Source organism: Diplotaxodon limnothrissa, linkage group LG11 (genome assembly GCF_057381915.1).
Source record: "Diplotaxodon limnothrissa isolate DT_005_m linkage group LG11, D_limnothrissa_male_GT1.1, whole genome shotgun sequence".
Classification (NCBI taxonomy): Eukaryota; Metazoa; Chordata; class Actinopteri; order Cichliformes; family Cichlidae; genus Diplotaxodon; species Diplotaxodon limnothrissa.
This window is the reverse complement of record NC_140606.1, coordinates 20,812,818-20,829,231: the sequence shown is the minus strand read 5'-3', so window position 1 is coordinate 20,829,231 and position 16,414 is coordinate 20,812,818. Positions and strand designations below refer to the sequence as shown.

The following is a 16,414-nucleotide window of genomic DNA, read 5'->3' as shown; positions in this document are numbered from 1 at the left end:
CTAATTAAACAAAACCTTAAAGGACGTCTGGTCTTCGCTTTTTTAATGCAACCAAGCGGCCATCCTTGGAATTCTTTACACTGCAGCCGTCAGCATGTGGACTATGGGCTCATTGCTAGAGAACTGCTGTATACGAGTAGATAGCCCATCTCCTTGTTTCGCAATGGCTTTTAGTTTTGTTTGTCTTTTTTTTTTTTTTTTTTTTTGGGGGGGGGGTTGCCAGATTTCTCTGCCAGTCAGTTTGTATTTAGACGATGGCTTAAAGAAATCCTAAGCAACAGCATTTGATTCAGTCATATACCTGCTTCTAATTGTGAAGCCTGAGCAAGCAGACATTTGGTTTAGTTTAGTATTCTATATCTCACGCGTTTTAATGGATTTCCTCATTGTTAGCTATTTTATTGTATTCTGTAAAGCCCTTTGTACTTAATTCTCAAAATTATTTTCTTCTTCTTCTTCTCTTTTTCTTCCCACCCCACCCTGATCTAATTTTAGTCATTGCTTTCAGTTTTGGTTAGTTTCATTTTTCTTCTTGTTTCTGTGAAGGAATTCCTGCTAGGTATCGTAAACCAAAAGCAAAAGTGGTGGCAGATAAATTGAAAATATCTATATTAGTGTTGGTACATAACAACAGTGCCAAGACACAATGTGCTAGTGCTGGTATAGACTTACATTAAAATAGATGAGTAAATAACAGCATGAGAGACCAGTTTATAATTTGATAATGCAACCAAAAACAATGCTGTTTTTTTTTTTTTTTCTTATTCATAAGGAGTCGCTACAGGAACTCAGTCTGCATGTACAAGATGTCCTTACTGATGCAGCCGTCTCCCTTTTCCCCTGGTATGAAGCAGGGGATTTTTTAAATGTTAGGTACTTGTGTTAATCATTACACTATGGGGCCACTAGTTTAAAGCTGTACAATTTACCCAAACAAAAACCAATGAACTAAAAAGTTTCATTTCTTGTTTGTCGCCTTCCTTTTTGCTCACTTTTTCCTCTGTATCACAAATTATAAATTCAACCAAAAGGTAAAGTGCCAGGAAACATCATGCAAAAAGTGTTCCCTTGAGATTTATTTGAGATCACTTTGAAACAGAACAAAGGAAATACTGACAAGAAATGCTGTAAACCTTCTAGTGTGGTACCTAAAACTACAGCCAATGCTACAACCAGGATTTTAAACGTATAGAGGTGAAATAGAAATCCATATACACTTAAATAATTATTCAGTGAAAATGTTGCACTGCTGCAGTGGCTAACACTATTGTCTAACAGCAAGACGTTCCTGGTTTGAATTTGCAAGCCAACTGAGGCCTTTGGGTATGGTTTGCTGTGGCTCTCTCAGGGTACTGTAGCTTCCTCCTACAGTTCAAAGAAATTCATAACAGATTAGCTGGTAATGCTAAAATGCCAATTGTTGTGAGTGTGACTAGTTGCCTGTCTCTGTGTTAGCCCAATGATAGATTGAGGGTAATGCATATGGATCTGTCCTGGACGTGTGTCTCTTCTCTTCCAATTACCCTGAATTGGACAAGTGGTTAACCCGAGTAAGTTTCAAATTATATAACAATCTTTTATTCAGTTAATATTGTTTTTCTCCTTCACAAAGGCAATGAATTAAAATCTGCTGGGGAAAGTCCAACTAGTTCTTACACATTTTTTGTTAGTCTGAAAACAATTACGGTATGAATCGACTGTAGTATAGAAATCGTGCTTTATAAACAACAAATTGTTTTGGGGGGTTTTGTGATACACCTTGCTAAAACCCAAAGTTTCAGCAACCCACCACATATTTATGATTTTTAGTAGTAGCAGCAAGGAAATCCTCAGTGCATTATATACAGTCATTCCAGTATAATCAGTGTGTTTTACTTTTATAATGACAGCACACACTACAGTAGAGAGCTTGTACATAATTTGCTTGTACACAATTTTGTATCGGTGTGATGTATGAATATATACTAGAGGGATTTCTGCTACCACATATTTATGATTTGACTCAATGGGAGTTGTATACCTGGTAGGTCACCACATTAGTTAGAAAACCACAACATTTTCATAGATTTACATTTGAAAGAAATAAGCTAAATAAGTCTCAAGTTGACTCCATGAATGTGAAATGAAGAAAAATAATAAGTGAACTGCAACCATGTTTTGAATCTCCTACAACAATTTTACAAAACTCTCTAAGCTGCAACTTATTGAAATATGACATCAAGAGAACAGTAGGATGAAGTTTGAAGCCACAAACGTTGAAATCTTTACAATAGACTGCTTCTACATACAGTCATATATACAGTATATACATGTCCATATGTACATGTATACATGCATATGGTAACCATAGCATTCAATTATAGAATCATTTTTACAAAGAAATGTTTCAAATGAATGAGAAATTGGTTGTAATAGAATTGAATATATGGAGAACAAATTAAATGGCTTTATTATTACTGTTACACAGGCCAACTAGATACAAGATCAAGAACAGAGCCTTTAAAATTCAGAGTAAGTGTGAACACAACACGAGTTTTCTTATGTTGTTATGTTTTTTCTGGAATTTGTATTTAGAGCTTGTTTCTGTGCTGCCATGATTAGTGTCTCTGTGCTGTTTTTCAGTCCAGCTTTGTCCAGGCACTGGTAGGATTTCTGGATGTCAGCCATTTCCTCTATCCGCCAGTGGTACTTACCGTGCAGGGGCCTGTCCTTCCATGATGGCTCCTCCAGTTGCTACTCTACTTTACTGGGTTTCTGTTGCCTGAGGTATTCACTGAGTACGTGGATGAGAAAACTCTTCATTGTCTCATCCTGGACAGTGGTTCTGAAACTCACCAGTACCAGGCATCATTCCTTACACTTAGCGTACTCAGTCTCAGGGTGCTGGACTGGGGTGATACCTTCCGTGCTTAGTCAGGAGCGCCTTTGTCTTGATGTTACTGGCTTCCATCTCCTTCTTTAGGCAGCTTATTATCCCAGCAGGGTACCTGATCACAGGCAGGCCGTAGCTGTTGATAGCCCAGATCTTGTTCCTAATATTCACCTGACTCCTTAGGACTTGCCTGACCCTCTGCAGGTACTTGGGGGTTGCAGCTTTCTTAGTGGCCTCTTCATGGTTCCTATTCACCTGGGTTCAGGCCTATGCAGAACAGCAGCGGGGAAAGCTCATCTCCTTGGTAGATCCCGCACTTGATGGTGTCTTGTGCAATAGGCTTGAAGTTGGCCTCCAGTGTTGTTTGCCACATCCCCATCAAATTCTTGATGAAGGCTCTCAGGGTCCTGTTGATCTTGTATTGTTCTAGGCATTCCACGACTCAAATGTGGGTCGTTGAGTTATAGGCCTTCTCAATCTGGGCAGTGCACAGGTTGGTCAGTCTGGTCTTGCAGTCTTGGGTGACTGTTCTGTCTACCAGGAACTGGTGTTTTGCTCCTCTGGTATTCCTGCCAACTCCTTTCTGTGCCCCACTCGTGCATTGAGTCATGTGCCTATTCATCTTAGCGCTGTGATGCCTGATAGGGGCTTCCATGTGGTACTGGGGCAGGTTATAGGCCGGTAGTTGGATGGAACCAGTCCCTTCTGGGGGTTCTTGGGGATCAGGACTGAGCAGTTAGCCATTCTGGGTGTGTTTCATCCATTAGCAGCCTGCTCATTTGTGCTACCAGATGCTCATGGAGTGCAGTCAGTTTCCTCAGCCAGTAAACGTTAATTATGTTGAGGCTTGTGGTGTCCAACTTGTCCATAATGGAGAACCTTTTTTGCCACTGTGATGGTTGCTGGACCCTGTTCAGGGAGGTCTGTCTGATCTGCTCTTAGATTCACTAGCCACTGTTATGTGTTGCAGCCTTCTCCCATATGCTCTTCCAGTATTGCGCCATCTCCAGACACAAAAGTTTGGACACACCTTCTTATTTAATGTTTTTCTTAATTTTTACTACTTTCTACTAGAGATGGCATGATAACAATACCACTTTTTTATGTCCGATACCGATACCAATATCATACATTTGGATGTCTGCCAATACCGATATGAATCAGATATAGTGTATTTTATAATCAATAAAACTGTCTTTTTTAATATCTTGCTGCATTTTGTAAAAGTTCTGTCATGGCAAATGGGATGAGCCGTGAGGAGAAAATAAATGAGGCAGGCACTTGCTGAGATGTGAAGGTGGTTTATTGTAAAATAAAGCACAAGGTGAAAAATGGCAAAATGGAACTAAAGATAATCTAAGCTGGGAAAAACTAAACTACTAAACAGCAAATATGAACACGAACATGAAGGAGGGTGAGCAGAGGCATATGAAGGTGGATGGCAGGGAAAACACACGGAGAATACACAGTTAAATCACAGATAGACCAGCGACTAGTACACAAGTAGAAACAACTTAAATACACACAGGAGAACACAGGGAGATTACACACAGGTGGGGAACACAGAAGGAAGTAACTGACAAGACGAGACAGGAGAAGCAAAACTGAATACACTCACATGACACACAGAACTTCACTGTAAAACGGGAAACAAGAAACAGAAAAAAGGACGCTGACTTGACGCTGAACTAAACCGTTAAACAGAATAAACTGAAACATAGAAAATAATATTCAAAACAGGATAACAAAAGAATCAGAACATAAATCATAATACAGAAGAATACCAAAACATAAGAAACTGAAAATGCTGGGTCAAAATGAACCACAACCCTGACAAGTTCATACTCAAATTTTAAAAAACAAAACACTACTGCTATTCTGGTATACCTGTATGCTAAAAATACACTGCACACAAAATATTTCATAGTTCAGCAATACTGATCAATCTAATAAACCTTTTTCCCAAAGGAAAAAATAAGTTAAATACCAGCTTACCTCTGGCGTCCAGGGCATAATTGGCCGCTTTTGACGACTTTTGATTTTACCTCTATGTTTCACCTTCAAAAACTGTTTATGTTGCCTTATTTGGTATCATTATTTTCAGCACAACCTCTAAGATCTGAAATGTGAGTTATTTTTTCGTTTTGACATACTATATTTACACAATTAAAATGTAAATTTAGACAAAAAATTAAAATCCAAGTAGAAAACAAGTTATATTTTTTACAGTAAAAACCACAAACATGTTTAACGAAGCATTTTCATAACTTATAATGCAAATAGAAATTGTACATTTCTAAAAAGTTATGCACACGTTTTACAAACAACAAAGTTATATGGAACTATTTACCTAAAAATGCAGCCAAGGCCTCAGGCGTTTTTTATATAACCATTTAAATCTATTTACAGAACAATCAGGTGTTCTGCATCAAATAAGAAGGCACAAAAATTACTTGTGCCACTCCAAAAAAAATGTTTCTGTCCACTATAAGACAGAGGAGAACACCACTGGCCTAAACCCTGCAGGTCTGTCAACAGGAGCTGTATCAGTCCAGTTTTACATGTGGAGACAGCATTTACACTGGAATTTGCCTTTAGTGGCTTTTTTTGGAGCAAATGTGACATCCATCAGTGTAACTGACACACAAAACAAAACAATGACTACACCACACACTAACTATAGCCTCGCTAAATGTCACTAATGTCTCACAAAAACTCGCTTTCACTCTTTCTTTCTTTCTTTCTTTCTTTCGCTCGCCCGCTTTCTCTCGTGGCATCTGCTGCAGTCGTTTTGCTGCTTGTTTCCTCTTTGTGGTGCAAAGTGGGCGATAAACAAACAAGAGAGACGGACTTGTGACAGAAAAGCCGATCATTGATCATTTTCATGACTGAAGTAGCAGCAGGAGAGAGAGAGGCAGTCGCTCCATATATCGGTTGTTAAGCTTAACATGGAAATGCTTTACAAACATTCAGAGATGAACTTACACACTTGCTTTACTTCTCAGGGATAGCTATCTCGGAGATGAAATGCCGGTTTGGAAGCACGTAGCGAGGCTCCAAGTGCTCAACCAGACCGCTGACAGGCCTCGCACGCCACAGCCGCTCTATCACGTGACGCATACTGCTCCGACGTGCTACGGTTATGAGCTGAGTTACGCCATGTCACAAGTTTTGTGAGGTGCTTTCCTGATATTTAATTAATCGGATTACATGTTTTATTTCTCTCCAATATCCGATCCAGTAATTTAGGTCATTATCGGACCGATACCGATACGTAAAATCTGATCGGTCCATCCCTACTTTCTACATTGTAGATGCATACTAAAGATATCAAATACATGAAGCAAGGTATATGGAATTATAGAAAAGATATCCATCCATCCACCCATGCATACATTTTCTTGTGCTTATCCTTGTTATGATTGGGGGGGGGGAGCAAAGGGTGGCTATTTTGAAGAATAAAACATGTTTTGAATAATTTCACACTTTTTTGTTTACTAGATAATTCCATATGTGTTCATTCATAGTTTTGTTAAAAACCTAATAATAGTTCAAAACCTGCTAACACTAGCAGCACGCTAGTGTTAGCAGGTTTTGAACTATTATTAGGTTTGTGCTCACATTGGCTCAGCTTGTATTCAGCAGTTTCAGTCTAAAGCACAAGACAGCTAAGGCTGATGGTAATTTAAGTATTTTGGTAGGTAATTGTACCAGTTAATAATTTGCATAAGGACATATCTGCATATTTCATCATCCCTTCTTTTTCATTTTAGCATTTTTAGATGTACACATGTATATGTATACATATAACCACTAGCACTGCTGTTATATTTATTATGGATGTTGCTGCTATTTTGTTTTCCACACGGTCATCCAAATGTTAAAACTCTGGTCTCTGGCTCTGTCTTCTCTCCCACTGTGACAACACGTGTCCTGTTTATCAAACATTATCTCATACCTGCATTTGTATTTACGCTGTGCTTCTTTCTTCACTTGAAATTAGTGTGCTACAGGATAGGACTGGCTTTGCTTGGGGCCATGAATCAGATTCAGGAAGGTGTGGAACAGGTTTAAAGAGCGCTAACAATGTCAACTCGTGTTCAGACCTGACAGAGCTGCGTTCCCTCAACAGCATAAAGGTAGGAAGAGAATCTTTTGTGGTTTAGAGATTCAAGAACAAAAAGGATCAAAGATTATATATATTTTAGCTTTGAGTGGTTTTAAATTTAAGTACAATTAAGTAATTGAAAAGTGTGTTTACTGAGGAGCTTCTCATGTATGTTTGTAAAACCTTGAGTTTGTCTTAAGTGAAAATGATTTGCTATACTGTGATCAACTTTAGTCATTCAGATACTGTGACTGCAAATGTTCTTGATAATAAGGACTATTTTGAAAGTTAAAAACTGCCTTCTTCAATCTCTTCTCTTGTGAACTGACCAGTCTGTCAACATTTCCTTCCTGTTTTGACTACACAGCTCTCTGGCTCTTTGAAAACCTGTTGTATAATCCTGACATCAAGTCACTCTGCTGTCAGAATATTTGAAATGATAAGTGTGGTTGTAGATCAGGGTCCTGGTGTCTTTATTTATACAACAGCTTCAGTTACAGCTGAGTTACTGAGAACAGCCTGCCTGAACTTTACTATTCAGGTGCTCACTGCCCAAACTGTATTTCTAATTAAATAAATTAATTATAATTTGAGGGAAACAAAATGGTAGTTCAGTGAGATTATCAGTCTGTGGAACATTTTCATTCTTCTTAAGAATTTTCCGGTAAGGAATCTACGGTATTACTCAAGAGTGGTAACGCCCTTCCAGGGAATATTTTTTTTAACTGAAGTTTATGTCTGACAGTCTGCTGACACCAATGAATGTTAGGTTGAAAGGTGAGTGAGAGCAGTTTTTCAGTCTCAGTTTGTTTGTGATTACGTTCGATATCTCAGTGAGATCTGAAAAAGGTAAACACATTTTATTTGCTGTAAGTTAAAATGGCAATACGCTAAACATAAATATAGTCAGTGCTGTTTAAATCACCTGAGTTTATTTGCTTTTTACTTTTACTTTTATTTATCAAGCAATATCTCTAGATAGTTACTGCTATGTTAGCTACTAATATTTTATATTTAATCTTGATCATTAAGGATACTCACAATGTGGTTTAAGAAGCATATTAGTCATATTTAATAATAATAAGTCATATTTTATAGTCCGTAAAATAACCTTGCTGTCCTGAATTGCTTTACTGAATTGTTGTTTTATCAATGTCTAAAGTGGAAAGTACCAAAAGTCACAGCAGCTAGTACCAGAAACAGAACAGAGTGATTTCAAGATCATCAAAAGCACTGAAAGTACAGGGTATTACTCACAATCGTTCTCCACCAAACATAAATATTTACTGGCTTGTATTACAATTACTCACGCTTATATCATATAACTAAACATTGTAGTTGTCACCAAACCTGAATATACTACAGAATATACTCCTTGTTATCAATTCTATCATTCTTTGTTTTGTGAGTAAAATGACCCTCCCCTCACTCTAAGGCTCTCACAGCATCTCCTAGATGGCGTACTCCACCAGCACCCTTGCAGAGGGCTGTTTTGGGAAAGTGTACAAGGAGAAGTACAATGATACCTGGGCTGCTATTAAGAAAGTTCCTCAGCATCTCATCAGCTGGAAGGATCTGGAGAGAGAGAGTGAAGTGTACAAGTAAGCATATTAAGCATGGTTAATATTTTCAAAGACAAAAACAGCAATATGACATTATTACAAAACATAGTTGTATAAAATATATGGCAGACGGTGTAATTGCTGACGGACATTTAATACTTTTTTGCTTGCTTTTAACTAAATGTAACTGTTTATATGCTTTTTATTGCTAAACAGAGAAAACTATCATTCTGCATGTTTTTTATAGGCAAAAAGCATGTTCTTTATGCATTAACAGTCACATCACTGATAATTGATTTAAAGCTGGTTACATGGGTCCCCAGTAAGTATTTATTTCATACCTTCTATTTACTACATATTAGCATTGTCATTTCTGGGCTATAACCAAAGAGCATCATGGTGTAAACCATAATATTAAAAAATGTGAATTGCACAAACACCTACTGGCCAAGACTTGTCGGCCTTCTACACTCAGAACTGCCTTAAACTCTCTCCACAAAGTGCTTGAAACATTGCTCAGAGATTTTTGTTGATATTGGCATCATAGCTTCACACATGTGCTGCAGATCTGTACTTGTATGATCAAAATCTCCTTTTGCACCACAACCTTGAGGTGCTTTGAGAAAAAAACTGAGTTCTGGTCATTCTTTAGATCATTATAAAGGTATCTATCTATCTATCTATCTATCTATCTATCTATCTATCTATCTATCTACCTATCTATCTATCTATCTATTAGGGGTGCAACGATACACAAAATTCACGGTTCGGTTCGATACTTTGGTGTCACGGTTCGATATTTTTTCGATACAAAAAAAATGTTGATGCCTTTTTAATTTGTCATTTATTAAAATTATAAATATATATTTTAACTCAAAAGTACAGTTTTTAAATTTAACCCTAACCCTTGTGCGTGTTTTTTATTTTGACAGCGAATGCGCACCTGCGGACCACTTACCAGCCCTGGTTATTTAGCTCATCATATTGCAGCCACAGAAATTCTTTTGTCCATGAAACCATGAAGCTGCACTTTCTTTTTGCCTTATAGTCTGATTTGTCATAACTTCTCCGTTTTGTGGTAAGCTTTTCTTTGGCTGTCACTTCTTCACCCTGACCTGTCTTATTTGGCTCAGCAGAACTAAAATATATATACTGCTGCTTTTACACACGCACTCACATAAGCTCAGCGATTCTCTGCGCGATCAACCTCTCACATGTTTAAGCTGCGGGAGATTTCACTTGTCATGTTTGCATAGTAAGCTAACAATTAATAAGATGATGTCAGAGGAATTGGTGCACAAATTATCATCACTCACAGATCAGTGCTGTCGCTCTCTATACACAGTTCGCGCGATTGCAAAGTGAAAGCAAAAAAACAAGCGCAAATTCAAACGCGATTTCAATATGTCACATATTGACAGTTTCTCACCGATGCCAATGACATAATTACCCAGCTACATTTCTGAAAGAATGCAAAAGCATTGACATATATTATTCCTTCCTACAATAGCCCGACGGGCAGGGCAGAGATAGATTTTGGTAGCCCGACTGAAAAAATCGCTAGCCCCGGGACGTCGGGCTAGCGATATTGCGAGCCCTGTATCTGATTGAGGAATCACTCATCTTTGGAAAAGAGAGTTTATTACAGAGAAATGTCTCTTTCCAAAATAAAAGCTATACTATCCGCTTCTTCTGGGCTATATTCTCAGCAGCATATTAAACATATAAGGAGAATCATGTGCTAACAGCTGTCTAAATGACTCGGCTACAGTTAGTAGCATGGTTGCTTGTTTTTTGTCTGCTTCCACTTGTCTTTGCACTAGGATGATGTCGGCGTAAATGTGCAGTCATATTCGTTGTGTTCCCACTAGTGCTTTCAGGTTAATCTCGTTGAAATTACCTTAAAGCCACAACACGGCAAATCTCCGTTAACGAGCTACCGCCGATCGCCCCGTGCATGGGGCTAGACGGCCAACACGTTAACGAGCTAACTGCGCTAACACACTAGCTCCCACCCATGTAATTGAGCATTGCATGGCACATCCAACATACTGTTTTACTTTAGTCCATGACTCGCTTACCTTCAGGGTCATACGTCACATGAAAACCAAAATAATTCCAAACGCCAGATCTGAATGAGGGTGGGGGAGGTCCATGTTGCAAGGAGAGCTTAACTTCTGTCTCGCTAGCTTGCCCTGCGCTCTTCCTTCTGACGATGCTGTCTGTGTTGAGTGCTCAGTGAATCTGCGTTCGACTACTCCGCCTAGGCTGCACTGTCGAGCCTAGGCGGAGCAGTCGAACGCAGATTCACTGAGCGCTCAACACAGACAGCATCGTCAGAAGGAAAGTTGATAAAATAAATTACAAATTTTGTATTGTTCGATACATATGCGTACCGAACCGAAAGCACTGTATCGAACGGTTCAATATCGATACGAATATCGTTGCACCCCTACTATCTATCTATCTATCTATCTATCTATCTATCTATCTATCTATCTACCTACCTAGGCAGTATTATGAGGTTTGTTCTTGTTACTGTAAAAGGGAGTTTTCCCTTCCCACTCTTGCCAGGTACTTATTCAAAGCAAGCTCATGGTTTGAATTTCTGTTGCCTACCTGCCAGCTTGAACCATTTTCCTTAGGCCTCTGATATCAACAAGGCATTTAAAGAAGGGGTAGATCAGCAGTTTCTGAAACACTGCCATCAACCAACCACCCCATTTTCAAATGTACTTTAATCAACTTTCTTCTCTATTCTGATGCTCTGTTTTATCTTCATCAGGTGGTCTTGACTATGTGTTAATTAACTGCTAAAAAATTAAAGTAATACTATTTAATAAGAGTACAGCATAAAGTCAATTAAACGTCTGGGGTATTGATATGGCCAGTTAAGTAGCAGAGGTTGTTGTTAATCAGTTTCAGCTGCTGTAGTATTAATGACATTAACAACAGCTTTACTAGAGGAGCAACAATGAGATAACACCCAAATCAGGAGTGGTTTTACAGGTGGAAGACACTGACATCTTTTTCCTCTTTAGCATTATTGACCAATTTTTCTTTCACAAGTTTTGCATTTAGCTAGGGTCAGTGTCACTACTGGTAGCATGAGCACTGCCAGAGTCCTACAAAATGATCTTCAGCAGGCCACTGATGTGAATGTCTCTGATTAATCAATCTGATCAATACAACTAGAAAAAGACTTCATGAGAGTGGCCTGAAGGCCTGACTCATCTAGTGGCCTCTGAATCAAAACCTGAATGTTTGCACATAATTCCCTCACCTGATGCTAGATGATCCAGGTGGTTTTGAATGTTTTAGAAAAAGAAAACGCCCAGTTTATTTTGTTTTGATTTTGTCAAAATCTTCTTTTCTCCATGACTTGTTACCACTGATCTGCAGCAAGTCAAAACATCCCAACATAGTGAGGCTTCTGGGCAAAATAACTCTTAAAGATGGAAAATGGATCATTCCACTAGAGTTTGTCTTCGGAGAGGACTTGGAGACCACCATCTTCAAGGCGTCAAAGTCTAAAATATCGGTGAGGTTACTAGAAAAAAGACAAAAGAAATGAAAGTTGAAATTAAGAAAATTGTTTGCATGGTTTGCAGGTCACCACTGCCCTTTGACTCACTCCTTTGCTTTGCTGTGTGTTTTGTGTAGGGTATAAACCAAGAACAATTGCTGTTGTAATATTACCTATTATCTTCTGTTGTGTAACATTTTATGTATTTTAGCATGCAATTGCCTAATTTATTTCACACTTTAATAAGTAGTTTAAAGATTTCCAACTCAGGTAAGCATGAAAGTCAATGTGACCCTGGTCGTCCTAAAATTGGTCTCATATTTATTTTTACCACACAGATGACTCCAGCTAATAAAGGCACAATCATTGTCGGCATGTGTGAAGGGCTGCTTCATCTACACTCCAGAGACATTGTCCATCAAGATCTCAAGCCTGAAAACATTATGGTGAGTGGAAATTTAGATTTTTTTTATCACAATGTTTCTTTTTAACATGCAGATTTGAGCATATGTCGACTCTGAATAAGTCTTATCCCTCTGGTAGGTAAAGAAGTTTTTGTCATTTGTTTGTTTTTTTCTTTTTTATTTGCAATGTCAAAGTCAACTTACGCAAGCTTTGGTTGTCTCAGAGATTAAGTAATGTAGGGCAAAGCACATGCGTCTGTCACAGTGAAACTACGAATGGCTCGTTACGCATATACTTGTCTCAAAACTTTAAAGACATACGTGTGGCTGGTATCATAAAACTGATCATGGCAAAAAAACACCATCCCATATTCTTTGTCGCTTTTCAAAATCACAAGATTACAAAATGCTTTAACAACAAAACAAGAATCTGAAAAGACAGTCAGCTAAAGATCAACAGAACCAGATAAAAAAAATAAAAAAAAATCAATAAATAGAAAAGCTGGTAATTCTGTGCAGACTCTTCAGAGAAACTATCTCTGAGCAGAAGCTGGTTGCACATTATCCACCGTATAAAGCTGTATGAGGTGTATTTTTTTTAGTCAATATTTAATGTTTGCTGAACAATGTTTGTTCTTTAGGTGGAGCATAACACGAACAGAGCAGTAATTATTGATCTGGGACTGGCCAAGTTCTTCAGACGTGGTCTAAACTCTGCAGTGGACATGGGGAACGAGGCTTACTCGGCTCCTGAGGTGCTGCAGAGGGGTAGCCAGAGAGATCAGCGTTCAGACGTCTGGGCCATGGGAAAAATCATAGCTGAGCTCTGTGCCCGGATTCGTCTGTACACACCCAGCGTCTGTCCTGACAAAATCAAGGATGTTTTAAAGGACCAACCATACTGCCCTGCTGTGTGTAGGATGGTGGACCAGAATCCATCTCTGAGGGCCTCTATGGGCGGGGTCATTAGTGATATTCGAAGAGCTGCAGGAATGGGCATTGTCACCAACACACCCATTCAAAAAGATCATCTTAAACCACCTACACCTCACTTTAATGCCAGAAACCAGTCCCCATCACCTCCGAACAGAGATGCACATCTGCCAATCAGGGACCCATCACCAATCAATCAAGCTGCATCTCCGCTAATCAGGGACTTATCGCCGATAAACCGAGGTGTTTCTCCACTTAACAGGGATCCATCACCGTTAAACAAGTTTGACATACATCAGTCACCTATGAATAAGCCTACAGGGCGGATATTTGAACGTTCTCCTAGACCAGAGATAAAACCTTTGCCTTGGACTGGAGTGCACCTTCCTCCTTCCCCACAGAGGCAAGAGGACAAGAACAAAAATCACGATCTGGTGCCGAAAGGTGGATCAGAACTTGCACAGGACCTCAGGAAAATGAAGTTGTTACACGAAGCTGCCAAGGATCTTCCCTGCAACCTGCCAACGACAGGGAGGGTGGTGGTGCGGCGTTTTGAGGAGAAAAACGGGGAAATGGGTTCATGGGAGCAGACCGAGGTGGTGACTCGTGATGGAAAGATAGTCAAGTTTGATGATGTCAAGTTTAACAGCAAATGAGAGTATCTGGGAGAGTTACAAAATAGTTGTATGTTCACTCAGCTTAAAGAGTAGACTGAGTTTAGGTACAGTACCTGTTACATGGAATGTAACAGGATATAAATTTTTTTTAAGGAATTGATTAGTTTTGAGTTATTTCCAAATTAAAACTTTCCATTAGCGTATGCTTAGTTCCAAATTTATTTTTAAAAATATCAATTTCAAGTGCAAACCTAGATGTTGTGGATTTTGGTATGCATTATGCTCACTGTAAGCTCTGTGAGTGGGACTTGTAATGAGATTATCTCCAGTTGAAAAACTGATAGTTATATATATTTTCTGTTGGCTAAAATGTGCAATGGTGATTACATATGAAATGTGTTTTGATAGTTTTGGTTAAATAAATGACTGTGAGAAATTAAGGGCAGGGAATGTGGGTGTGGTATACAGAATGGGTCTGTGGTGTATTGTCTGCTTAATATGTCTGCTGTTTTTTTAACTAGTGATCTAATCTTTAAGCTGTACTGTGCATCAGAGTCTCCTGTGTCTGATAGTCGTTTTTTTTTAATGACTGTAAAGTAAGACAAATAAATCCAGCAATCTTTATCTTTGAGTTGCTGGAACCAACAAGTGATTTGTTGCTGGGTTGATTTGATGCTATTGTGTGGCAGAAGTTCTTGCTACACTGCTCTTTACACTTCAAAGTGAACAAAGGTGATGTGTTAGTCCACACCCCATTTACAAGAACAAGAAGAACCTGTTTTATTTTTTTTGTAATTACTCTTGCAGTAATAAAGTACATCTTCCAATCTCATGTAGTTGTACACATCAGCATTAAAGTTGCTTTTATTGTTTATATGTGCTCTTAGCAGTCTGTGTGGATTTTTTTTCACGGCCTGAAGGGGAAAGCTCTGAGTTGAGACTGATTTACTGTCACTGGTGGGACCATTTCACATTTGGCTTCCTCCTTGAAACCGTGTCACTGTTTAGATGACCACCTGTAAAGGATCAGTGATTTGAGGTTTCTACATGAATATAAACTTAGGTCAACAACTGCCATTTGGTTTCAGTTGTTTCTACATCTGTTAACACTGCAGTCCATCTTAGCCACATGGATCAAGGAAGTGGGTTGTGTGGTTTCCTTGTAAAGCTGAGCAACTGACAACTTTTATTTATGTAGAATGTCATGTGAATTAGCAATGCTTCGTAAAGAATTACACAAGTGGTATTAAGTCCTGGTTCTGTAAGTCGTGTGTTTTTAAATATGGCATTAAATGCATATTTGTATTGTTGCCTCTTAGCTCCATTTGAGATAATGATGTGGTGCAAGATGTGGGTGAGTTAAACAAAGTTAGGTTTGGTATTATTATCACATTTATTATAATTTTAAGATTTTCTGTTATCTCACTTCAAATGTAATTTTTTTCACAAGCACACCACAGACTGGATTAGTATGGACATGCACTCTGTATCGGTGACTGCTTTTGGCAGCCACATGAGGTTATAGTATGCCCTCTTTTGGATATTTGGATAAGTGCATTTGTCTGTTTTAGTAGTAACCGATGACAGTGAGAGACAGTTTATGATTTTTGACTATAAGGTGATTGTGTCTTACTATTTTCAATTAAAATAATCATTGCATGTCTTAAAGTACATAATACTGCCTATAAAATATTTTCAGATAGAAATGTGATGCAAATACAATCCACTCTAGAGACACGATGTTCGCCTTGTAATCGGAAGGTTGACGGTTCGAGCCCCGGCTTGGACAGTCTCGGTCGTTGTGTCCTTGGGCAAGACACTTCACCTGCTGGTGGTGGTCAGAGGGCCCGGTGGCGCCAGTGTCCGGCAGCCTCGCCTCTTCAGAATATTCTTCTAAAATTATTTTGGGTTACCAGAAACAGGCTTTTGGTAGTTTATGGCACTTTGTATTTAAATTTGACCATTTACATTACGCACTGTCAACACAATATTGTCTGTATTTTGTCCATGAGGATAGATCACAAATCCCCTCACAGTGCTTTTCTTTTAACACAACAGTGAGTCTAATGGCCTCTGCAGAAACCAGATCTCAATCAAATAGAGCATCTTTGAGATGTGATAGAATGGGACACGCAACAAATTTCCACTGTTATATGCTATCATGTCAATATAGATCAAAATCTCTACAAAAGGTTTCCAGCACATTGTTGAATCTATGGCATGAAAAATTAAGGCGGTTCTGAAGGTAAAAGGGGATCCAATACAGGTACTAGCAAGGTGTACCTAATAAAGTGGCCCATTCAATTTAGTTCAGTTTTATTTATTTAATGCCAAATCACAACAATAGTCAACTTAAAGCCCCAACAATCCCTCTATGAGCACGCAGTTGGAT

At 38.7% G+C, this 16,414-nt stretch overlaps 1 protein-coding gene across 6 annotated transcripts; it reads left to right on the top strand.

Annotated features, from left to right (window-relative positions):
• The first annotated feature begins 6,886 nt into the window (after positions 1-6,886).
• On the top strand, positions 6,887-14,061 carry LOC146622663 (uncharacterized). Of its 6 annotated transcripts, none has more exons than XM_085365328.1 (5): positions 6,887-7,011; positions 8,426-8,581; positions 11,945-12,083; positions 12,407-12,514; positions 13,114-14,061. In XM_085365328.1, the coding sequence occupies exons 2-5, from the start codon at positions 8,436-8,438 to the stop codon at positions 14,059-14,061; spliced, it is 1,341 nt and encodes a 446-aa protein (XP_085221454.1). In that variant the 5' UTR covers positions 6,887-7,011; positions 8,426-8,435. The 6 variants fall into 6 exon arrangements, with proteins under 6 accessions (XP_085221454.1, XP_085221455.1, XP_085221460.1 ...); XM_085365329.1 differs by having other exon boundaries at positions 8,416-8,581; XM_085365334.1 differs by lacking the exon at positions 6,887-7,011 and adding an exon at positions 7,466-7,644.
• Positions 14,062-16,414: the final 2,353 nt, after the last annotated feature.

Excerpts from the sequence above, each read along its gene's own strand:
- LOC146622663 (XM_085365328.1), top strand. The coding sequence starts at position 8,436 with ATGGCGTACTCCACCAGCACCCTTGCAGAGGGCTGTTTTGGGAAAGTG. Across the intron at positions 8,582-11,944 it reads AGAGAGAGTGAAGTGTACAA|CAAGTCAAAACATCCCAACA; the intron begins GTAAGCATATTA and ends ACTGATCTGCAG. Across the intron at positions 12,515-13,113 it reads TCAAGCCTGAAAACATTATG|GTGGAGCATAACACGAACAG; the intron begins GTGAGTGGAAAT and ends TTTGTTCTTTAG.